The sequence below is a fragment of the Muntiacus reevesi genome, chromosome 1 (assembly GCF_963930625.1).
Source record: "Muntiacus reevesi chromosome 1, mMunRee1.1, whole genome shotgun sequence".
In the NCBI taxonomy this organism is placed as follows: Eukaryota; Metazoa; Chordata; class Mammalia; order Artiodactyla; family Cervidae; genus Muntiacus; species Muntiacus reevesi.
Genome location: NC_089249.1, coordinates 156,328,428 through 156,353,914, shown reverse-complemented (window position 1 = coordinate 156,353,914; position 25,487 = coordinate 156,328,428). Strand labels below are relative to the sequence as shown.

Sequence of the window (25,487 nt, the reverse complement as noted above, 5' to 3'; positions counted from 1 at the left end):
AGGCTGGCTCAGCTGCAGGTAGGTCTGCAGTGTTCATTCTGGGGCCAGACTGAGGTGGCAGTGCCTCCCTGTGGCATCTCTTTCCCTTGTGGATCACTAGAATGGCCAATGCCGAGCCAAACTTCACTGGCACACTGGAGACCTCCATCCGGGTCATTTCTATTAGCCTCCCATTCACCAAAGCTGGTCACCCAGATACACCCAACATCAGTGGGACAAGGGAGAGTGCTCTGCCCATAGTCCTTCCTGGCACTCAAAGCTCCAAACATTCCCAGCTCCTGAACACATGTGGTGTTGGGTCTCAGGCCTGATCCCAGAATGTCCATTAATTACAGTATCTGCACATCAACTAATTTGTCAGATTGCACATACCATCCTGGAATACAGGGACTTCCTCTGACCCATTCCTGTGTCTCCAGGCACCCAGTATGAGGCCTGACACAGAAGCAGTGCACAGAAACACTTCCATAAACAAATTAGTAAATAATTCAACAAAGGAATGGTCAGTTCCTGGGCCTTTTGCTTTCTATGCACTCACTTGCCTGTCTACTGGACACAGGGGTCTCTACATACATGTTGACCCTGGGTCCACTGGGGTATGGCTCCAAACCCTGGGTCTATGTTCTAGTAGATCCACTGTATAGGGTCAAAGAACTTTGATCATATGACTGAACTTGAGTTTACAGAATGCCCAAATAGGGAAGGATATTAGAGACTCCCTGGTTCAACTGGTCCCATGAAGGAATAAGCAATGTCTTATTCCTCTTTAATACTCAATGGCCAGCACAGGACCTGGTATAAAGTGGTACTTGGTAAATATTTGATTTTGCATGAATCCTTCTAATGCTTTTACAAATGAGAAAATGAAAGCCCAGAGAGGGAAAACAAACTCTCTCAGACACATAGCAATTTTCTAGTAGTCTAGTTTCCAGCCTGGCTCCTGACTTCCAAGAAGTCAGAATTCAATGGACTTTTCCTAAGGTTTTGTTTCTCATCACAGATCTAAGGTTATATGAAGTAAGATGTTAATTACTTGTTCCAAATTTCTCTTAGATCATTGGTGGATCCAACATGGATGAGTTCATGTTGCCTTAAATCCATGAAGGCAAAAGGCAACTGATGCAGCAGCAACAGAGCAGACTTTTGCAGTTGACAGTTTTGAGCCTAAGAATCTGCAGAGGCATCTGCCAAATGCATGACCTTGGGTAGATCTCCTGATTGCCCTGAGCGTCAATCTCCTCCCCCACCTCTTGCTCCAAACAGGGACCATAATGCCTGTCTTTCAGAGTTGCAGTAAAGATGCCCGCTAATGGGTGCCACTTGCCTGGAACATCTTAATCTTAGATGGTCAGTCACTGGATGACGTTGTATTTTCAGTTTGTACTTCAAAGCTGTCCCGCGGCTCCAGCCATCATCACCTTTGGAGATTGTTTGCCCTTACAAAGGCACCCAGGCTCCGTGCCCTGCCATCCTGCTATTTTAATTTTCACAGTGCCACTGCTCACTGAGGAACAGCCACTGACCATAAAGTTTGACATTTTCAAGATTAAAGTGCTTTGAATTAGTCATGCACATGTGAAGTCATTGTTCCTGTTTGTCCTGCTCCAGAATCTAAAAATGACTTTCAGCAGAGCCCAGTAACTTTCCTCCACAGTCACCTTCTGGTGAGGAGGTATGGAGGAGTTTAGGCCAAGGGAAAACTCTCGGTCGCTCAGAAGAAAACCAGAGAAGAGGAACGGCATGAATCAGCATTACTAGGAGAGAGGGGTCTGCTCTGCCAAGGCCTGGTGGTCCTCTGCCTCCACAAGGAGAAGCGGGGGCCCAGAGCTCTGGGGAGGATGGGATGAGGCAAAGAAACCTCACCTAGTCTGGTTGTGAGCACAGGAGCAGAGCAGGCGCTATGCAGTCACGGGGCTCTGGGTTCAGAACCTGCCTTTGTGAGCTGTGTGACCTCAGGTATGCTCATATCTTGAGCCAACATTTTTCTCATGTGCAGGACAGAAATAGTGCCTCTTTCATAAGGCTGCTGTGGGAATTGAATACGCTAACAAGGCCCTTAGCACAGTGCCTGGCAAGTGGCTGGCAATCAGTAAATAATTTTTGTCTCTCAAAAGTTTCCCAACTTCCATGACTCAGATTATCTTCAGAGTCTTTTAAATGCTGTGCATGTCTAGAATCCCAGAGAAGGCCGCTTGCAAACATTACTAAAATGCTTAGCCAAAGGGAAGTGAACTTGGGATTTCTCAGCCTGCCCTTAATGCACGTAAGTAGGGCAGACCATAGCCTCAGTTTTCTCGGGGAGAACTCAAAAGAGGACTTCTCTTTGCTTTATACCTAGTTGTCTGGCTGCACATCTCTGTGGGGGTGCGGATGGTTTTCCATCCAGGCAAGAAGTCTGGTCCTCAACCAGCTGGCCTCCTGACCATCTACTCAGCAGATCCCCATGAGGAGATCACACAGAACTGTAATGTGTAATAATAGCTACCATACCTTACTAGGAGACAGTCAGGGTGTTAAGCACTTACATTCTCATTTAACCTCACAAAAACCCTGGGAAGTTTGTATCATTATCTCTATTTGGTGGACAAGGAGTCTGGGGTCCAGAGAGCTGAAGCAACTTGCCCAAAGTTGTGCAGGGCTCAGAGATGGCAGGGCTAAGGTTTAAAACCGGATTGGTATGACTGCAGAACCCTGGGCTCCTAACCACTGAACCACAGTGGCTCAAGCGCGTCCAGTCCCGGCCCTTGCCCAAGCCTGGGCTAGTTGGTATCTGCATAGCCGTGTTGAGAGAAGACTTTCCCCGAGGGAGGAGTGGAAGGCACAGCCTGTATTGGTGCGGCAGCCAGCTGGCCCTCAGATAGCTGCCACCTGGGACTGTGCCCTCGTCTGCCCAGGGGGTGCCGTGAGCGGGAACCTCCTGACATGCCTGCATCTGCTGAACGAAGGCTTGAGAGGCCACAGGCCAGTTCTCCCAACATCGGTCCCGGGGTGAGAGGTTTCCTGAAGAGCTCAGTGCAGGGAAATGCTCCGTGTGGCTTTAGTGTGGCCTGGGCTTTTGCTGCAATTAGCACACACGGTAAATAATGAGCAGGCACATTAGAATAAGTGACCCACAGACACACACACCCGGGCGTCATGTGGGGCCTCAGGAGGTGACTCCTCCCCACAACCCAGGACACTCTGGGAAGAGGGACTCTCCTAACAGCCTTACACGCTCTGCTTGTCCCTTAGTTCAGCTCACAGGCCCAGATCGCACACTTTGTCTGAAAATCTGCTCTGCTCATTTGGGGAAAAGGCAGATGGTGATCCTTGAAGGACATTTCCTTCAAGGTGAAGGTCAAGTCCCCTCTTTTCCAAAGAGCTCAGTAAATGGTATTCGAATCTGAATCTATACTGAAGTGTGAGACGAGGGGAAAGAGGAAGAGGGAGGGAGGGCCAGTGGGGAGAGGAGAGAGGAAGAACAGACAGACACATGGGGCTACCTGGAGTTGGGAAGGGGAGGCAGTGCTGAGGCCGCCCGTAGTTCCCTTCTGCCCCCATCCAACACCGGCTCCTTTAATCTTCATCATCAGGTCAGTTAAGGGGTCAGGGTTGTGCACCCCTGTGCAGGATAGTGTAAATGGAGGACACTAGAGTCCAGTGTAGATTTTGGTGCAAAACATTTCCACTTAAGAGAGGAAAGGAGCTAAGGAAAAAGAAGGAGAGAGGAAGGATGAGTGGAGGAGAGGGGGAGATGGGAGGCTGGGGGAAGGAGAAGACAGCAGGTGGAGTTGAGCGAGGGCATGCTAGACACATGTGTGAGTGAGTGTGTATGTGTATAAGGGACAGAGTCCTGCAGACCTACAGACAAGAAGAAAGTGGGGGATCAGAAGTGGGGGAAGTGGGAAGAAATAGGCTGGAAGGGGGATGACCACATGGGAGGGAAACCTGGAGAGGTGAGCGGACTGCCCCTCCCTTCTCTGCCCCCCTAAGGTGGTTCAGGCCCCCAGAGCTCAGATCCTGGCTCAGACAAAGGACTTGGTAGCCTCCCAACCTCTGCAGGATGAAGCCAGACTTTCCAAGGCAGCCATGCACCCTGGGGGCCAGGAGAGGGCACTTCAACCTCAGACAACAGCAATGAGCCTCAGCCTGTGGTCCCTGCCAGCCAGGCAGAGAGAGGCAGAGATGAGGGAGGGAGGGGAGAGGCCAGCCTCCGGTTCAGGTCAGTGGGTTACTACCAGCATCACTTAGTGGAGCCAGGTTACTCTGCACATCCGTGCAGACACAGGATGGACAATGAGCTGGTGTGGGTCCCCTAGGGGCCTCTGTGCCAGCCTAGTGCCTCCTCTAGCCCTGCCCCTAACTGATGGCAGATTTCTGTCCTGAAGGGCAGGGTGCCTCCAGCTTCTCCCTATGCTCCCTCTCTTCCCTTTCACCAAGAGCCATCCCTTCCTTGAGTACAGGGCAGACTAGATTTCAAAACCATTTCTTCTACCTTCTGCCATCTGAATTGCACCACCAGGCACAAGGTGGGCAACAGCAGGGAGACCGAGGCACCGAGATGGAGCATCACTTGTCTGTGATCACATTAAAAAAAAAGGAAAAAAAAAATCAGGGCACTTTTCAATCTTTACTTTCCATGAGAAGAACCCAAGCTTGTTACTGTTTCCTCAACATCAGGATTAAGGAGCGCTTACATAGGGTTGTGTGTTCATTGCTCAGTCATGTCCAACTCTGCGAACCATAGGTCACCAGGGCCCTCCATCCAAGGAATTCTCCAGGCAAGAATACTGGAATGGGTTGCCATTTCCTTCTCCAGGGGATCTTCCCAACCCAGGGATCGAACCCAGGTCTCCCACATTGCAGACAGGCTCTTCACCATCTGAGCCGCCAGGGAAGTCCATGCTGGCATATGTTGTCTCCAAACACCTCACCTTGTCACACACTGGGTCTTGCGCTCAGTCTCACATTCTGACCACAGACTGAGCCTCATCAGTAATGACTTTGTCCTGATGAAAAGTTCTAAACTCTGCACGTGAGACCAGATGATGGAGTCTGACTCTGTTGGGATATGTGAGAACTTCAAACACACTTTTAGGAGGACTGCTATTTAAGAGTCTTAGGAACCTTTTTAGAATCTTAAGAACCTTCATGGAAGTTTCCATGAAATGTCCAGCCTGCGCTGAGGTCACCTCTTCCTTATGGCCCAGATGCTCATTACTTAGAATTCATGTAATTCAGTACTTGATGAGAAACAGTAAAAATAACATTTATTGAGTGCATACCATGTTTCAGGTAATCTACTATATGAGGCACCTGAGAGTTTTTTGTTTGTTTCTATCTACTTGAAACAACCCTATGAGGTTAGTAGCATAATCATCATTGTTATAGATAGGCAAAGTCAGGCTGAGAGAGAGTAGGGCTCTTGTCCAAGGTCACACAACTAGTAACTAACAGAGCTAAGATCTGTACCCAGGTGAATCTGGCTCCAAAGGCCAGGCTCTTTTCATCCTCTTATGGAACAAAGGCATCTCTTAGTTACATCTCAGCTGTAATTAGCTCCTTGAACACCTGGCTGATTTCATCAAAGAAACTGTACTCTAGTGGGGCAATCAGATTTGAATTTGATATCAGAAGAAACAAATTCAAGCCTCTGGGAGTGGACTGCTCCATCTCCTATAGACTGTGTCACCTGAGCAGGCTTCTTCCATCTGTTTCTGTACTTTTAGAGCCTGGGACTGGTCATGGCTTAGGATAAGCACTCAAGGACAGCATGCTTCCCGCTTGTTTATAAAAATAATAATACTCATCTCTCTGAATTGTTGGCAGAATCAAGCAAGATGATGGTTCTGAATGCACTTTATACACGGATAAGGGTTGTTCACTTCCTGATGGTCTAATCAGAGCTGAGTATCCTGTAGCAGCTCTGTAAATGCCATAAAAATATTTTGCTTTGAACTAAAATCCCAACATACCCTGTCTCCTCTCTCATCTCCACTGACTCATGGCAAAATCTGCATAGACTGAGAGCAGTGTTCCTGACCTCCTCCTCCCTCTAAGTTCCGTCTTTCATCTTCCCAGCCACAACTCCCACCTCCTGCCTCTCCAGACACATCAGCACGCCAGGCACGGCTGCAGCTTCAGCTACGGGCCCCGTCTCAGACAGGGTTGGCAGCTGCCTCCTCTTATTGGCAGGACATTTATCATCTTGAGGAAAATATTGACGGATAAGAAAGCCCAGACAGGCAGCGTGTCCTGCCGGGCATGCAGCTTTTGCTGCTTGGGAAGTGAGAGTTGAGGTGCTGGTTCCAGGTCTTTCTGGAAGAATGGGAGGGTTGGTGGACCTGTGGTGAATGGCCTGTGCCCACAGGGAGCTGACAAAATCCTAGGGATGGCTGTGTCCTTGATAAATGTGAGTTAGACCTAAGCTCAACAGGTCCTTTGAATGAGGCCTGGAGGATGGAGGTTCTTTGTCCAAATCCTTCATTCCACAGATGGGAGAATGGGATCCAGGGAGGGCTAGTGATCTGCTCAGGTTCCCACCGCAAATCAGTGGCAAAGACCAGGTTAACAAAGTCCATGGCTTATAAGTCTCACATAACACTGTCCACTACACACCAGCCAGTAAGATACCCCCCAGACCTCTCATCAGTGACAGCGAAATTGCTGGTCACTCAGTCACGTCTGATTCTCTGCCACCCCATGGACTGTTGGATGGCATCACTGACTCAATGGACATGAGTTTGAGCAAACTCCGGGAGATAGTGAAGGACAGGGAAGCCTGGTGTGATGCAGTCCATGGGGTTGTAAAGAGGTGGGCATGACTTAGTGACTTAACAACCACAAACCTCTAGTTAGGTGAAATGATCAGAGAAACTGGAACTCTTGGTTCCCTTGGAAAATCAGGAAAGGGGGGGGTTCTTTGACTAGATTTTCTTCCATAGCCTGTGTCCAGGGAGCAGATGCTTTTAAAGATAAACAGAGTGGTGAGAAGCGGGGCAGAGGCTGTAACTTGATGAGGCGGCGCAGGTCTATCAGTAGCACTCGGCTGCCGCCCACCCCCCCGACCATCCCCACACCCCATGCCCTGTCATGTCCTCTGCCTGCAGCCCTGGTTTGCCAGAGGAGCACTAGCCTTTCTCCGGCTGGCTCCTGCAGCCCCTCTCCAGCCTCACTGTTTCCTTGTTCCTCAGCTTGTACCCCAAGGCCTGGACTTGTCCAGAGGAAGGAAGCAGCTCTCCAGGTGCCTGGACTCTGTACACATCACCCTTGCAGTCCACAAGTCCCTTTCAGGCCCCTTCTTGCCCCCTCTGCGCCCCCTCTGTCACAACACAAGTACAGCAATCACTCTCTTGCCGGGTCACCCACCACCTGGGGAACTTCTCCAGGCAGAGGCTGTTACCACTCTTCTTGGCATCCCCAGAAACCAGGCCAGGTGCATAATAAGCGCTCAGTAAGTGTGGCCCTTCCAGGTAGAGGTTCAAACTGGAGCTACCTCCTCTGGCTCACATTCTGACGTCTAGGGCCACATAGAACAGACTCCTCCCTCTGCTGCATGAGGACTCTTTAGAATTTGACCAAAGCAAAGAGGCTAGATGTGTTCTTTTCAAGGAGAATACCCCCAGTTCCCTGGCCAGTTCCTCACAGGCCATATTATGGTAGGGTGACCAACCATCTTGCTTTACCTAGGTCTGTCTCGGCTTTAACACCATGGGTCTCCTGTCCCAGGAAACCTCTCACTTTCAGGCAAGTCTGGACAAATTTTAAACCTAGTTTTGTCTCCCTCTCCCATTCTAGTTCTTCAGAGGCCATGCACCATTTTCTCAGTGGCTTGAATAGGTGGGGGGTGGGCAGTGATCAAGCCAGGTGATACACCTGGTAATCAACCCATGATACAACAGGGCAAAGGACAGCACCTCCTTGCTCCCAGCATTTGCTGCTATTAATGCAGCCCATCGGCATCAGTCGGGCAGGAGGGCAGTGAGTGGTGGGTGTGGGGGCTGATACATCTGCCGTGTGGACTAATACCAAGCTTAATAGTATTAATTAAGTGTTAATTAAGATGCTAATCTCATTCCCCCAAATCAGTACCTCCACAACTGCTTTTGTTTTCTTGGTTTACTGTAAAGACATATTTTTTTCAATACCTTTGTTCTTAATATTGCCTAAGCCCTTTAAGTGTTCTAGGCATTCATCCACTCAACAATTATTTATTTAATACCTACGGTGTGGCAAATAGCCCCACTCGGTGTCATTAGGGCTGGTCAAAGACCCAAATCTGCAAATGGTTGGGACAGATTTAGGGTAAAGTCCTTCTATCTTCGTGCCTCTTCCTACATTTGTACAATAAGATAATAGAAACACAAGTGTATATATAAGTGTGGAAGTGAACATGAATAGAAACAAACATGTTCAAGTTACTTAAGAACCAGCCAGGATTTCTCCGGCCATTAGCTAACAGTCATAATCCTGAGGCAATATCAATTCTTTTTTATCATCATCTTGGTTTCCATGGAGCCTTGCAGTGCTGCTAGTGAAGGCTGACAGTTATCACCATAAAGTAACTTTACAACTTTGTAATTTGTAGCTCTCTGCTGTCAGTAATATTAACAGCACTTCGAATTATGACTATAAACTTGACAACAGCAGATAAAACCCTTAGAAACCTCATTTAGGGGGATGAGGGAGGCTGGGGGAAGGTAGTGACATTTAGGTTTTCCAGCCTTGGGCAGAAGGTGCATTTGACTCTGCAGGTGGGAGGCAGAAGGGTCAAGGCAGGATTCATGAAGAGCAAGGCAGCTGGGTTATTGTCGTCCAGATGGTGGGAAACTACAAATATGTCAAGGCTGGGGGGGCGGGGCGGGGTTACATACAGCAAGCTATAGGATGGTTAAGAGCTGGCTAGTGGTCCCAGGCTCTGTAGGGTTTTATCCTCCTGGAAGTGGAGGGAAACTGGACTGATGGCAGAGTAGAGAAAAAAGTAAGACAAAGTTTATGAGGCAGAATTGAGAGAGCAGACTGGGGCACATTATTGGACTTTCCTGGGCTTTACTTTCCCTATATGTAAAAGGGACTTGTCTCAAAGGTCAAAAATCAAATGATTCTGTATCTGACTGTCAGTCTGTCTGTCTATCTATCTATCTATCTATCTACCTACGTATCTAATGATTTGGAAATAAACTTGGAGATCTTCAACTTCTAACCTAAACATAGAAAAATTTGAACCCAAAGGGAAACGAATTCCCCAAATCTACATGGCAAATTGGAGGCAAAGCCAATTCTCCAACACAGGGAGTCTGAGCCATCTCATGAAACATTATCTCAACATTATTATTTTTACCATGACCACTACTACTATTAGTCATTCATTGACTCTGCCAGTCATTCAGCAAGCACTCATATTTAATGACCGAATTCTAGTCCATGTCTGCATGGAGGGGGCAAAACAAATCCAACTGGTTTCAGTCCCATTTAGTCTCCTGTTACCAAAGCCTTCTTGTTGAAATGTTTTCTGTTTGTTTGTTTATGAATCTTAACAAAGGCATGACCTTGGCCACCAAAAACAGGAACTGAGAAGTACCTGGATGTCTTTCTGTGCCACCCATCAAGTCAGACCTGACTGCTTCCAATTCTTCTGCCTAAAAAATGAAGCCTTATCCCCAAGAAAGAAAACTGAGGCAGTACCCCTCTCCTCCTGCTAAACACCCCAGATCACACAGATATTCTGGTAACTCATTGTTCTATTAGTGAGCCAACTAGCAGATGCTGGTGAGGTCTGCTTCCATTTCATTCATTCCCTCATTCATTCCCTCACTGAGGGTCTACCTAGTACAGGCTTTAGCCAGAGAGGGAAAGTGATTTAACCAAGGTCACACAGCTTTATGAGTGCAGGGAGAGGTAGAAGCCATCCTAGAACTGGGATTGTGACTCCCAGCCCAGCATTCTTTTCACCAAATCAAAGGAAAGTCCACCTTGACTGTGCACACCAAGAAAATCACTTCCTTCACTATGACTCTATGGTAGCTTTTGAAAAATCTGTCCAAAGCCCATGTATCTCCCCAGAACATTTGGCCCATAGATCCATCTGCCTATCAGATGTCTCCATTTGTATGTCACATGAGCCCCCTACATCTAACACAGTGCAAACTGAGCTCAGAATATCCCCCTCTCCAACCCCTTTCTCTAATACTCTATATTTAAATGACTGGCCCCACCACCTACCATGTTGTTCAAGTCAGGAAACTGGGCATCTTCCTTGATTTCTTTCTTTACCCAGGCAATCAATAGAAATTCTACCAGTTAAATATTGGAACATGCTATTTAGATGGAGCTGTACTAATCTTGGTTTTAGCTGAGATCTCAAGTCTGTAGATACCACTTTTTGTTTTTGCTGATTCATTTTTTTATAAATTTTTATTGGAGTATAGCTGTTTTGTAGTGTTGTGTTAGGGTCTACTGTACAACTCCATGTAACATATATATTCAGCTATACGTCACATATATCCCCTCTTTTTTTCAGACTTCCTTCCACTGAGTAGAGTTCCATGTGCTCCACACGTGCTTATACATGTGCTTAGTCACTCCATCCTGTCCGACTCTTTGTGACCCCATGGACTGGAGCCCTCCAGGCTCCTCTGTCCTTGGGGATTCTCCAGGCAAGAATACTGGAGTGGGTTGCCATGCCCTCCTCCAGGGGATCTTCCCAACCCAGGGAATGAGCCCAGGTTTCTCACATTGCAAGAGAATTCTTTACTGCCTGGGTCACCAGGGAAGTCCGATAGTTATCTGTCTTACACATAGTGTCAACAGTGTATATACATCACCCTTAATCTCCCAGGTCATCCTGTCCCCGCCTTCCCCTTTGGTACCCATGTTTGTTTTCCACATCTGTGTCTCTATTTCTGCTCTGTAAATGAGATCATCTATACCAGTTTTTTTCAGATCCCATATATATGTGAAATTACCAGGCAGGACTTGGAAAAGGAAACCCGAAAACCAGATTTGCAAACTTTAGCTCTCCTTTAGACAACAGGGCCACTAGAGGGCATAGTGCCCCAATGGAGGTGAACCACCAAATCACCAGAGACTGGGGCGGGGTGGGGGGCGGTGGGGGGTGGGTGTTGGGAACCATGAACAAGGGAACCCTTGCCCCCATCAGCAGCTCTCTAGCCCTGGAGCTGATGGGTCTGAGGAAGTTCATAGGCATTGCCCAGGTCCTCTCTGGGAGCACTTGTCCCCCAAGACCTTCCCTTCCTTTTCCCCCTTTCCCTGATCCTGCTCAACCTCAGAGGGGTAAACATCTGGGGTTAGCCAGATGGGGTAAAGGGCTGGAAGCAAGGAAGGAAAACAGGAGTCACCTTGAGTACATGTCTGAGGCCTGAGCTAGAGGATGGGAAGGTTTTAACTTTGAAAATGTTCAATGGCTTTGATTGGACCAGACATAGTCATTGTTGAACTGAGACTGTCTTGTGACCAGAATTAATTAGAAAACTTTTAATTTCCTGAGAGTGACTGGGAAGTCATGGGATCTGTAAGAGCTGTTATATCTCTAGATCTAGATGTAGAATATACATGCATCTATCTGCAGGGTCAATGGGAGACAAAACAGATTTCATAATTGTACCTTGTGTGTACAGTTTGTTTAATATTCCTGTTACACAGTTCACAAATCTTTTTCTTCTATTCATGGCTGGTTCTGCCTATATTTATTTATCACTTGCTGTTTCTAGCCCAACCCAACTTCCTACCTTCCAATACTTTGAATGTACATCCTCTCTCTGGCATCTGGGCTCTCTCCTGTATGTCTCCCTCTGCCAGGAAGGCGGCTTCACCCTCCTCTCCTGCCTGCATCACAGCCGTTCTGGAGGTCTGAGACCTAGTTTCTCTTCCTCCAGGAAGTCTTTCTTCCCTCTTCTTCTCCAGCACTCCTGCGTGGTTAGAGAGCTCCCATGGGAGTCCACAGCCAGCAGAGCTTCCCTCTGGCTGATCATTTACCCTCCATGCTGCTTCCTCTCCTCTCAAAACTGTCTCCTTCTTGAAGGCAGGGACCAGGCCTCATTCATCTCCCTATTTTTAGAGTCTAGAGAGTTTCATGTGATGGATGAGTAAATAAATGGTATCTCCAATGTCTGCTACATGCTTCAGAGGACCTGTGCAAGGCACTGAGCGGGCTGTGAATTGAGACCAAGACAACTAACTGAATTCTAAATCTCTGCATTTTCTCTTGGCTACACAGTCATTTCCTTCTCCTAGAGCCAGCATTTTCTGATTTCAAAGTGTCCACAGCTATAAGTGTGTGTGGAAAACAGTCTACTTTGGACCCTCGGTCTCTGTTCCCAATGTTTTTCTCATCCATATGTCAAAGAGCTATTTCCTTTTGGCTTGAAACCAGACCATAAACAAAGGCCAGAGAAACTCTGGGTTATTTTATGATTCCAGTTTAGCCTTTCTCTCACTCTTTTTTTAAAAATTGTTTGAACAGAGCATATTTATTATTTGGCAGGCCAATAAAATGTAAATTAGGTTTGCTGAAGACTGGCCCCAAATTCTCAGGAATTTAACATTTCACAACAACAACAAAAACAACAAACCATGGGAAGGGAGGTGAGGGAACTAATATTTAACGGCACTGAGTAAATGCCCCATTATTTATCTGCTTTCTTCCATGTAACCCTCAAAACAACCCTAGAGGGTAAATAATCATTATCTTACTTTCCAGATGAGGGAACTGAGGTTAAATAACTAATTAGGGCTCTCAGCCAGAGAGATCCAAAGCAGAACTCACACCTACAACAGTGACCAGAGCTGTGTTCTTGCCATGACCTGGACGGAGGTCACCAGCCAGGCCACCAGCATGGCTCCCTTTTAGATTCTGTTGAAAGTTATCAATCTTCCTCCCAGAAAATGAACTCTGCATCTTTACTCACAGTTTTGCATAAATTTTAGACAGTTCATAAGCTTTTCTTAAAGCCCCGCAATTAAGAACCCTTTAACTAAAGAATGCAAGCAGCTATCGTCTTGGCCTGATCAATCGTCTAGGACACTTTCGTACTGATTTTCCCTGTGAGATTGAAACTCACGCCTATGGAGTCACTCAATCTTAAGACTCACATATGTCACAACTGTGGATTCTTATATCAAGAATTCATCTAAGCAGAGAATTATAAAATTTTAGATTTTAGAATCAGTAAAATCTTAGAATATCAGAGCTAGGAGGGACCAGGATAGAGGTAAGTCCACATATAATTTCATTCTGCAGCTCTGACAGGTTGGAAGTATCAGACATTGAGCCAAGAAAAAGGACAGTGCCTGCTTGAAGCTACCCAGTAATAGTGATGGAATCAGGATTCAAACAAGCACAACATTGGAAAGAAATTATCCTCCAATTAAAATATTAGTTAATTAATTTTTAAAAGAAAAAAAAAGATTCAAGCCCCAGTTGCTGGCTTTCAAGATCATTTGGTTAAAGGATAATCTTTGGAAGGAAAGTCATGCAGTCTGCATGGGGCTGAGAAAACTGGGGACAGAAGAACATTTGTTGAGTACCTATCAGGTGTCAGGCAGGCCAGGGGATTTGTATCACTGCACTCCTCTGATAACTGTGTAAAATCAGTATGATTATTTTTATATTACAAGTGGGGGGACAGGCTCAGAGTGGTGAGGTAACCAGCCCAAGGTCACACAGCTAGGGAAGCATCAGTGACTGTGTCCATTGCTATATTATCCTCATATAGTGGAGGAGGAAAGTCAGAGAGCAAGAGCTTGGTAGTGTTTAGCTGGGGCTTTTCCAGAGAGAAAAATTAAGCTGAGAGATACACGTGTTCTGGGCTTCTCTGGTGGCTCAGATGGTAAATAATCTGCTCACAATACAGGAAATCTAGGTTCAGTCCCTGGATCAGGAAGATCTCCTGGAGAAGGAAGTGGCAACCCATTCCAGTGTTCTTGGCTGGAGAATTCCTTGGACAGAGGAGCCTGGCAGACTATAGTCCATGGATTTGCAAAGAGTTGGACACGACTGAGCGACTAACACCGACTAACACTGATACATGTGGTCTGGAGTGTGAGGAGGTGGACACTATTGTGGGTCTGGGTGAGATATCCCTCAGGATTCTCCGCCTCCCCCAGCTCTCCCCTGGCCTTTCTCTCACCCAGCATCTTCTGATAGCTAACGTGGCCTCTGTGCTTCCCAAGGCTGGGAAGGGGACATTCTAGGTGACAGACATAAAAACCTTCATCACTGAATTGCACACACCCACTCACTGTATAAATCAGATGGTGTTCTGAGGTCTAGATCCTCAATAGTGATGACCCCACCAAGACCCTCTGCCCCATGAACCCTACCAGCACAGCCCCTGGCCTCTAGCTCTAACAGCCTCAACTATTTTCTTTTACATAAATATGAGTCCTCATTTACAGTTACAATGTTCTAATTAATTGTTGTTGTTGTTCAGTTGCTCAGTTATGTCTGATTCTTTGAGACCCCATGGACTGCAGCCAGGCTTCCCTGTCCCTCACTATCTCCCAGAGTTTACCCAAGTTCATATCCATTGTGTCAGTGATGTCATCCAGCCATCTCATCCTCTGTTGCCCTCTTCTCCTTCTCCCCTCAGTCTTTCCCAGCGTCAAGGTATTTTCCAATGAGTTGGCATAATATTTAAAGCCTAAGGTGCACATTCCTGTACATTATTTCATTTAACTTCCATGCAACTCGGTGAGGCTAAGTATTAACTAGGTCCTCCTGCTACAGACAGGGACACTGAGGTACAGGTAGGTTACATAACTCTCCCAAGGTCACACAACCAGCGAACGTCTGAACCTGGATTCAAACCCGATTTGTCTAAATGGAAAGTCTGTTCTCTTTTCACAAGTATCTCTATTGACTTCCCATTGCAGGGGTTAAGAAAGCAGGAAGGTTCTTGGTGCCTTTGTGAAGGAGACACAGCTCGCCTCAGGGAGGTTGGAGGACTTGCTGAAGGGCACGCTCGGGGACGAGGCTGGTGTTGTCATCAGATCCAGGTCTCCTGACTCCCAGTCTGGAGGACATCCTCCCAGACCATATTGCCATTCCTATCAGACCATGTAATTTCTTTTTCTGATTGGGACACGAAGCCAACAGCCAACAAGGATCACAATCTGTCTGCCTGAAGTCTCCCTCTGTTAGGAGATGAAGGCTTTTTAAAAAAAAAAAAATGCATTTCAATGAAGAACTAGGTTAAATCATGCTTGTGTATGTTGACTCGGCCTGCACGTCCTTGGAGAAACTCCAGGTTCCTCTTCTTGCCCCCCGGATGGCAGACAAGACTGAGTGGCTCCAACAGCCTGGGGGCCTGCTCAGCTTCTGCTCCGTCTCACTACCCACCACCCTGCACCCCTTCCAGTCACTAGCTCCTGGTCCCCACCAACATCCCCATCCAAAAGCTGACCAAGTCTTCTCGGTTCCACATTCTAAACATTGCACGGCACCACTCAAGTCTAGTCCTGAGTCATCTCCCAGCTGGACTGTCGTAACAGCTCCCAGCATGCCCCTGACTACAGCCTTCTCTAATCTGTCCTTCCCACTGCAGCCAGCGGCTTCCCACTGCTCCTTAAAGCCCTTCTACTGCTCTCCATTGCCTTCATGTTCCTTCTAGTTCAAATTCCTCACAGGCTGCCATTTTGGTCTCATCTCCTGCATCTGCAGTCCTTCAGCCGCAATGCACCTGTTACAGCTCCTACAGTCCACCTTCCTTCCTTCCCTCTCTGTCTGAGATGTCCTCCCTCCAACAACCCACCCCAGGCAATCTGCCTAATTTCTATTCAGTCTTAAAAAGTCAGTTTAGATGTCACTTCTGCTGTGAAGACTTCCCTGACTTACTAAAACTGTGTTTGAGCCTTCTCCTGCCTCTATGTGTAGGCATTTTTGTCTTCGGTATGTTCACTGCTATTAATACAACCCCTGTGCCTAGAACTTTACCTGGCTTATGGCAGACACTCACGGTATATATTTTTTTAAATTGGAGTATAACTACTTTACAGTTTTTGTTAGTTTCTGCTATACAACAATGTGAATCAGCTATGTGCAAATATGTATCTCCACCCTCTTGAGGCTTCCCCTCTACCCCATCCCATCCCTCCAGGTCATCACAGAGCATGAGCTGAACTCCCAATGTGATACAGCAGCTTCCTACTAGCCATCTGCTTTACACATTGTGGTGTATACATTTTTAAATGGACATTTCCCATGGCTCTCTGGGTTTCCTCCACAACAGGACTTACTATACAGATTATAAGTGTCCCTTTCCTTTATCCAGCTCTCCAAGTAGACCAGAAGTTCCGTGAGTCAGGGACCATGGCTTCTTGGTCAATATTTTGCCCCAGTGCTTTAGTAGGATTCCTGGAATGCACTAATAGTGTACTAATGTTTGATGAACAAGGGTTGGGTGTTGAGGGGAGAAACTCTGGGTCTGGGCCAAGGGAGGGACATTCTGCCAAGAAACTAATTTGCTTCCAACACAAAAGCATGTTGGAGGTGCTGACATAGAGTAGGAGAACCCATCAAACTGGACATCAGACACTGGCCACAAACTAAGTACAGGCCACCTCTGGAGGGACCCTCATCTCACTGAGATTAGTCACATATGGGATCCCTTAGGTGCACATGCTCAAACTCTTCTTCCAGGCAACGCCTCCTCTTTCCTTTGCCCTGACATCAGAGGTGAGCTAGGCAGGGGCAGTGTGGAATGTGTCCAGGTGTGGAGCACAGCAGTTTGTGATCCTGGGGGAGCCATGTGCTGCACACCATCAGGTGTGTGTGGGGCGGAGTGTGGGGGCGAGGGCTGCACTGTGGCACGTGGAGATGGCCAGGACGTTGGAAAGCAAGGGTTTTCTGATGTAGGACAGAGCCTACTCCATTGGTCTGTGAGTCAGGCGGTTATTAAAGGTGACTGTGAGGGCACTCTCCCCCAGTTCTTACCACGATCTCTACATTGTTGTACTGGATCTAGAATACTGGTCTAACACTTGGTCTGCCAACTGCTTGCCCCTCCCTCCTAGGACATCACCCTGCCCTCCATGTTTCCTGTTAGGCCACTGTTCACCCCTGAGCCACGAGGATGCAACCAACGGTGTGGACCAGTGCCGAGTCACGGACCAGAAAGGAAGCTTTCCTGCACGGAGTGTGGTGAGAACTCCAGACTCTCCCCATGGCTGAAAGGAGGATGCCCACTTCTGGGGAGAGAGAGTCTGTATACGGAGAGTTAATATCACCCTTTTCCTTTCTCCTCCATCAACTATAATTCTTTCTCTGAGAAACTAAGTGTTCAGAAAGGAGACATGGGTCAATCGAAAGCAAAAGGGTAAAAGATAAGCAGAAACTGTCACAATCAGTCACAACCCCTTATGTAGTGACCTTGAAATGAAAATCAACACCCAGGAACCTAGAATTACTAAACAATTCCTAAAAAATCAAGCAAGCCAGAAGGCGACCTCTAGTTTCATCATGACATGCTTTGGGGCTCTTGTGGACATTTTATGAGTAAACCAAGAGGAAAAGTGAGCTGGCAAAGGAGACGCAAAGGCAGAAAGATGCTCAGAGGATGAGTGGGAAGGCAGGGAAGATGGAAGGAGGCTGAGGGGAGAGAGACAGGAAAGGAGGGTGGGGAGGGGGGGAAAATAGAGGCGGGAAGGGAGGAACACAACCATTGAAGTAAGATGGAGAGACAGAAGGAGACAGGACAAGGTGGGGACAGGCAAAATAGCAGTGAGCAGAAAGAAGAGAAGGGAAGGGGGCTGGAGCACAGAAAGAAGGTAAAAAGAGATTTGTCCTAGAGACCAGATTTGTGGTTACCAAGAGGGTGGAGGAGGGAGGAGGATGGACCGGGAGTTTGGCACTGGTAGATGCAAGCTATTACACTTAGAATGGGTAAGCAACAAGATCTTACTGTATAGCACAGGGAATTATATCCAGTCTCTTGGGATAAACTATAATGGGAAAGGATACTTTAAAAAAGAGTGCATAAATGTGTATCTATACAAGTCACTTTGCTGTACGACAGAGATTGGCACAACATTGTAAATCAACTATACTTCAATAAAAATAAAAATAAAATTTAAAAACCTAAAAAAAGAGATATATTCAGGGTGAGAAAGAGGAGACCAAGACCAAGTCGAGGTCTTTCTCAGCAGGCTCGGGATGAGCTTCTGGCCTGTGTGCTTACATACCTCAGATGACGGAAGACTCACTCTCTTGTTGGGGGCAGAGGAGAGAGAGAGAGAGGCCAGTGCAGGTGTGGGTGGGTCATGGATCCAGGTGCCAGAGGAAGACTTGAGGTGTAGCAGAGGCATATGGGGAGGGGTGTCCATTGGGAGGGAAGGAGGCAAATAGGACAATCCAGAGGTGACACCAGCAGAACCAGCCACATCTATCCTCACCCCAGGGTCTCAGCCCTCACCTGAATTGGAGACCACATTGCTGAGGTGCCTGATAAATTCTGGCAGACCTGAGTCCTCTCAGCTGGATGTGAGCTGGCCCAGGGCTGGGGGAGGGGGAAGGGGAACCTGCCAAGGATACAGGCTTCTTCCGTGTAGGGCACAGCAGCTGTGGTGCCGCCGATGATGTAGCTGTAGAAGGAGACCTCGAGGGTGTAGCAATAAGAAGTGTGGTCCAGCAGCCCGCCGAGGAAGCGACGGCCAGTTCCTGCCTTCACAGCGTCCCGGTTAAAGGACGTGCTGGACTGTGAGAGACAGAGAAAGGAGAAGAGAATCAGGGCTGGACACCTGCAGGCTAAGGGACCTTGAGCGAATCTTACAGCTCCTCTGGGTCTCAGCTTCCTCATCTGAAAAGTCTCATTGAATCCTAATTTGCAGGATTACTATAAGGATGGGTTACACAGACAATTAAATGAAAGCATCCAGCACGGTTCTTAGGTTAGTAACTTCCATTTACATCACTTTAATGACAAAGGTTCATATCGTCAAAGCTATGGTTTTTCCGGTAGTCACATATGGACATAAGAGTTGGACCATAAAGAAGGCTGAGCACTGAAGAATTGATGCTTTTGAAATGTGGTGTGGAGAAGACTCTCGAGAGTCCCCTGTAGTGCAAGGAGATTAAACCAGTCATTCCAACCTTGAATATTCATTGGAAGGAGTGTTGCTGAGATCCAACACTTTGGCCAGTGGATGTGAACAGCTGACTCTTGGAAAAGACTCTGATGATGGGAAAGATTGAAGGCAAAAGGAGAAAGGGGTGGCATAGGATAAGCTGGTTAGATAGCATCATTGACTGAATGGACATGAAGCTGAGCAAACTCTGGGATATAGCGGAGGACAGAGGAGCCTCTTACAGTCCATGGGGTTGCAAAGAGACGGACATGACTTGGCAACTGCCCAACAACAACAAAGAGAACAAATGCCAGAGGTCCGTGAAAGCAGACACCAGGGCCAGGGTCTGACTGCTCAGTGAGTTTCTTCTCTTGTTAAAGCTGGAGTCAGATCAGCTAAACAAAGGCCAGCTCCTCAGACAAGGCGAGTGTGATCCTCCCTCACTGACAGGTGAGGAGCTGCTTGTGGGTGTGGGCAGAGCTTGTTTACGTCTGTCTTTATCACCCACACAAGACACAGCACAAGTAGGTGTTCTGTGAACGTTAAAGCAAATCTAACTCAGCGAAAGACAGGGTGGCAATGGGAAGGAGGGGGTGGTGTGGGGAGGGGACCTGGGGCTGGCTGACAGCCAACTCTTTTTTTTTTTTTTTTGACAGCCAACTCTTGACTCACGTAGGAGAAGTCCTCGGCGTTCTGGCAGAGGAGCTTGGGGAAAACCGCCTGCCTCTGGAACCGCTCTTCATCCTCAAAGATGTTGCCATACATGAAACCATTCATCATGGTGGAGTGGGCGTGGATGTCAATATAAAACTCCAGGCTTGTTTTCTGTTGAGAGAAAGGATAACAAATGAGATGTCAGGGCCACAGAGTTTGCCTTAAACACACATGTTTGTGCACGTGCATGCGTGCGCACACACACACACACACACACACACACACACAAATGAGATGTCAGGGCCACAGAGTTTGCCTTAAACACACATGTTTGTGCACGTGCATGCGCGCGCACACACACACACACACACACACACCATTTCCTTTTGAGCTAGCCCTCTGTCTACTCAGTTGTAGCAATGTGAGGGATTGAGAGCAGCGAGGATCAATTTCTCTTTATTTTGAACACCATCTGTCTTCAAGGTCTCAGATCACTACCATTAGCAGTCTTCTTTCAAGTTCTTCTGAAGTAATGCTACCTACCCAGAACAGTAAACACATTCATAACTAAAGGCTTTAGCAGAATTTATTTCTCTGATTAATGAGAAATACCTTCAGGTAACATTATTATATTTACATTGGGCCTGCTAATGGTTTTGCCCCAGTTGGGTCATTTCTAACAGAGGGAGTCTGGGGTAAACTAAATCATGTACCCTCTTTGAAATTTTTATTTTTAAAATGGGTATTTTAATTCTAGCCTCGGAGAGTTAGAGTGGGAATCCACTCAGCAACAGTCATTACTATCATTTACTGCATAGTTAATGAATGCCAGATTCTATTCTGGGAGTTTCACATAGGACATTTTAGCTAATTCTGCTATTAAACCTCATTTCATGATGCCACACCTACTCCACAGTAGTATATAGTATATGGGAAAAGTAACCTTGCAATTTATAAAGATGATTGTAACTAGTCTTTCTCTGTTGTCTGCTCACATTCCCTACTTAAGGCACTCCCCACCTTGATACAGTATTATTTATTAAGCTTCTCATTTATGAGCTCCCTGAAAGTAGAAAGAGTGTCTGGAAAGAACCCAGTGCCTGTTCATGAAGGATGCTCAGTAGCCAGATACAGAATGACTAAATAAACCACTCAGAATGATAACTTCAGACACTGTAATGGACTGGCAGGAACTGGGGAACTCTCAGGCCCTTAGAGGGCTTCTCAGGTGGCTCAGTGGTAAAGAATCTGCTTGCCAATGCAGGAGATGCAGGAGACTCGGGTTAGATCCCTGGGTCAGGAAGATCCCCCGGAGAAGGAAATAGCAACTAACTCCAGTATTCTTGCCTGGAAAATCCCATGGACAGAGAAGACTGGTGGGCTACGGCCCATGGGGTCACAAAGAGCAGGACATGACTTAACAACACAGCATGCATGCAGCACACAGGCCCTTAGAACTTCAGTATCGCTCAAATCTGACTTTCTCTTCCTATATATCAGTCTGGTTTATATCTGTTAACCACGTCTGAGAGTAACAGGGGCCTCCATTGGGGAAGGGACTTGTCCAAGCTCATGGCCTAACTGGGACTGAAACCCAGGCCTCCTGACCCGTTTGCACAGTTAATGTAGTACCATCAATGAGCAACACTAAAAGCAGCCAAGGCAAGACCTGGCCATCTTTCCATCCACTTTCTAGCATTCAGTCCTGGGAAAGAAGAAAAATCCATGCTTAGAAGAATTTTCCCTCTGTGGGACACTTTCAAACAAAGTTAAGACCAAATGAAAACCATGTTGCTTCTAGAATGTGGGCCTGATGATTGTCATTTCATTTGCCTCAGACTTGGAGTGAAAAATTGTGTCTTGCCGAGCTCCCAGTTCTCTGGGTGGCATAAACTGCCTTCTGAGAGATACAAGATGCACAGCTCTGTGTGATATTAAACTCATCATTTTCAGCTTTGAAGGTGGAATACACAATGATTCAACAGGAGCCCTATAAAAGTCATCTTTGCAATTTTATTTTCTTCAATTGTCTGTTTTTTCCTCTGAGCTTTTGATGAGCTGCAGAGGAAAGGAGGCGGTAGAGAGATGACTTAAAAAATGTGGAAGGAAAAACCGCAGTTTATAGCTCTGAGTATGGGCGCTATTGGAAACCAGTTTCTCTGACCTTTCCCAGATCAGCTCAGGTGGGGAGGTTACCTGATTAAGGCCGGGAGTAAGTTAGTGAAGGAGCAAGAATTAGAACCTGGATCTTTGGAAAACCATTCTGGACTGGCTTCTACTGCCCCATCCCGACACCTAGAACCTGATGTGATTCGACTTTAAATAACCAGAAGTGAGTACTATTGATTGATTTATATGGCTCAAAAGCCAATAAGAGGGACCTTTTATTCTTATGAAGCAGGGCAAAGGCTAACAGAGCTTTGCCAAGAGAATGATCTGGTCATAGCAAATGCTCTCTCCCAACACACAAGAGATAACACTACACGTGGACATCACCAGATGGTCAAAACCGAAATCAGATTGATTATATTCTTCACAGCCAAGGATGGAGAAGCTCTATACAGTCAATAAGAACAAGACTAGGAACTGACGTGACTCAGATCATGAACTCCTTATTGCAAAATTCAGACTTAAGTTGAAGAAAGTAGGGGAAACCACTAGGCCATGCTAGACCAGGTATGACCTAAATCAAATCCCTTATGATTATACAATGGAAGTGACAAATAGATTCAAGGGATTAGAACTGATAGACAGAGTGCCTGAAGAATTATGAACAGAGGCTGGCAACATTGTATAGGAGGTGGTGATAAAAACCATCCCCAAGAAGAAATGCAAAAAGGCAAAATGGTTGTCTGGGAAGGCCTTACAAATAGCTGAGAAAAGGAGAGAAGCAAAAGGCAAAGAAGAAAAGGAAAGATATACCCATCTGAATGCAGAGTTCCAAAGATCAGCAAAGAGAGATAAGAAAGACTTCCTCAGTGATCAATGCAAAGAAAGAGAGGAAAACAATAGAATGGGAAAGACTAGAGATCTCTCAAGAAAATTAGAGATACTTGGGAAAATTTCATGCAAAGATGGGCACAATAAAGGATAGAAACAGTGTGAACCTAACAGAAGCAGAAGATATTAAGAAGAGGTGGCAAGAATACACAAAAGAACTATACAAAAGAGATCTTAATGACTTAATGAGTGATGGTATGATCACTCACCTAGAGTCAGACATCCTGGAATGTGAAGTCAGGTGAGCCTTAGGAAGAAGCATCACTACTAACAAAGCTAATGGCATGATGGCATTCCAGCTCAGCTATTTCAAATCCAAAAGATGATGCTGGGAAAGTGCTGCTCTCAATGGGCCAGCAAATTTGGAAAACAGCAGTGGTCACAGGACTGGAAAAGGTCAGTTTTCATTCCAATCCCAAAAAAGGGCAGTGTCAAATAATGTGCAAACTACCACACAATTGCACTCATCTTACATGCAAGCAAAATAATGCTCAAAATTCTCCAAACTAGGCTTCAACAGTATGTGAACTGAGAACTTCCAAGTGTTCAAGTTGGATTTAAAAAAGGCAGAGGAACCAGAGATCAAATTGCCAACATCTGTTGGATCACAGAAAAACAATGAGAATTCCAGAAAAACATCTACTTCTGCTTCATTGACTACACTAAAGCCTTTGATTGTGTGGATCACAACAAACTGTGGAAATTCTTCAAGAGATGGGAATATCAGACCACCATCCCTGCCTCCTGAGAAATCTGTATGCAGGTCAAGAAGTAACAGTTAGAACTGGACATGGACCAACAGACTGGTTCCAAATTGGGAAAGGAATACATTGGGTTGTTTGTTTTTCTGGTATTGAGTTGTATGAGATGCTTGTATATTTTGGAAGTTAATCCTTTGTCAGTTGTTGAAAAGATGCTCATTATTAGAGAAATGCAAATCAAAATTAAAATGAGATATCACCTCATACTGGTCAGAATGGCCAGCATCCAAAAGTCTACAAACAATAAATCCTGGAGAGGGAATGAAGAAAAGGGAACACTCTTGCATTGTTGGTGGGAATGTAAATTGATACAGCCACTATGGAAGACAGTATGGAGATTCCTAAAAAACTAGAAATAAACCCACCATGTGATCCAGCAATCCCACTCCAAGGCATGCACCCTGAGGAAATCAAAATGAAAAATACACATGTATTCCAATGTTCATTGCAGCACTATTTACAATAGCTAGAACATGGAAGCAACCTAGATGTCCACTGAAAGATGATGGATAAAGAAGTTGTGGTACATACACAAAATGGAATATTCAGTTCAGTTCAGTTGCTCAGTCGTGTCTGACTCTTTGTGATCCCATGAACCTCAGCACGCCAGGCTTCCCTGTCCATCACCAACTGCCAGAGTCTACCCAAACCCATGTCCATTGAGTTGGTGATGCCATCCAACCATCTCATCCTCTGTCGTCCCCTCCTCCTCTTGCCCTCAATCTTTCCCAGCATCAGGGTCTTTTCAAATGAGTCAGCTCTTTGCATCAGGTGGCCAAAGCATTGGAGTTTCAGCTTACTTACCATAAAAACGAACACATCTGAGTCAGTTCTAGTGAGCTGAATGAACCTAGAACCTATTATACAGCGTGAAGTGAGTCAGAAAGAGAAAGATAAATATTGTATACCAACGCATATATGGAATCTAGAAAGATAGTACTGATGAATTTATTTTCAAGGCAGCAATGGAGAAGCAGACACAGAGAACAGACGTAAGGACATGGGGAGAGGGGAGGAGAAGTTGAGATGTATGGGGAGAGCAACATGGAAACTTACATTACCATATGTGAAACAGACAGCCAATGGGAATCTGCTATATATCTCAGGGGATTCAGAGGCTCTTATCAACCTAGAGGAATGGGATGGGGGGAGATGCAAGGAAGGTTCAAGAGAGGGGACATATGTACGCCTATGACTGATTCATGTTGATGTTTCACAGAAAACAACAAAATTCTGTAAACCAATGATCCTTCAATTAAAAAATAAATAACTTTTTTAGAATGTGTTTAAAAAAAAAGATTACAGAGAGAAATATCAATAACCTCTGACATGCAGATGACACTATCCTTATGGAAGAAAGTGAAGAGGAACTAAAGAGCCCCTTGATGAAAGTGAAAGAGGAGAGTGAAAAAGCTGGCTTAAAATTCAACATTCAAAAAACATGGATCATGGCAGCCGGTCCCATCACTTCATGGCAAATAGTTGGGGAAACAATGGAAACAGTGACAGCCTTTATTTTCTTGGGCTCCAAAATCTCTGCAGATGATGACTGCTGCTAGAAATTAAAAGATACTTGCTCCTTGGAAGAAAAGCTATGACCAACCCAGATAGCATATTAGAAAGTAGAAACATTACTTTGCTGACAAAGGTTCATCTAGTTGGTTTTTCCAATAGTCATGTGTGGATGTGAGAGTTGAACCATAAAGAAAGTTGAGCACCAATGAATTGATGATTTTGAACTGTGGAATTGGAGAAGACTCCCGAGAGTCCCTTGGACTGCAAGGAGATCAAACCAGTCATTTCTAAAGGAAATCATCCCTGAATAGTCATTGGAAGGACTAATGCTGAAGCTGAAGCTCCAACACTTTGGCCAGCTGAGGCGATCTGACTCATTGGAAAAGACCCTGATGCTAGGAAAGGTTGAAGGCAGGAGGAGAAGGGGATGACAGAGGATGAGATCATTGGGTGGCATCATTGACTCGATGGACATGAGTTTGAAAAGCTCTGGGAGTT

The 25,487-nt window shown here is 46.1% G+C and overlaps 1 protein-coding gene across 1 annotated transcript in view; it reads right to left on the bottom strand.

Annotated features, from left to right (window-relative positions):
- The window catches only part of AGBL4 (AGBL carboxypeptidase 4), a 1,390,412-nt gene that overhangs the window by 28,792 nt on the left and 1,336,133 nt on the right, over positions 1 to 25,487 (bottom strand). Inside the window, exons 11-12 of the mRNA XM_065910427.1 lie at positions 19,732 to 19,884; positions 18,527 to 18,689 (exon numbers count right to left, since the gene is read on the bottom strand). Of these exons, the coding sequence (XP_065766499.1) occupies positions 18,527 to 18,689; positions 19,732 to 19,884 (316 nt within the window). The remainder of the gene's footprint in view (positions 1 to 18,526; positions 18,690 to 19,731; positions 19,885 to 25,487) is intronic.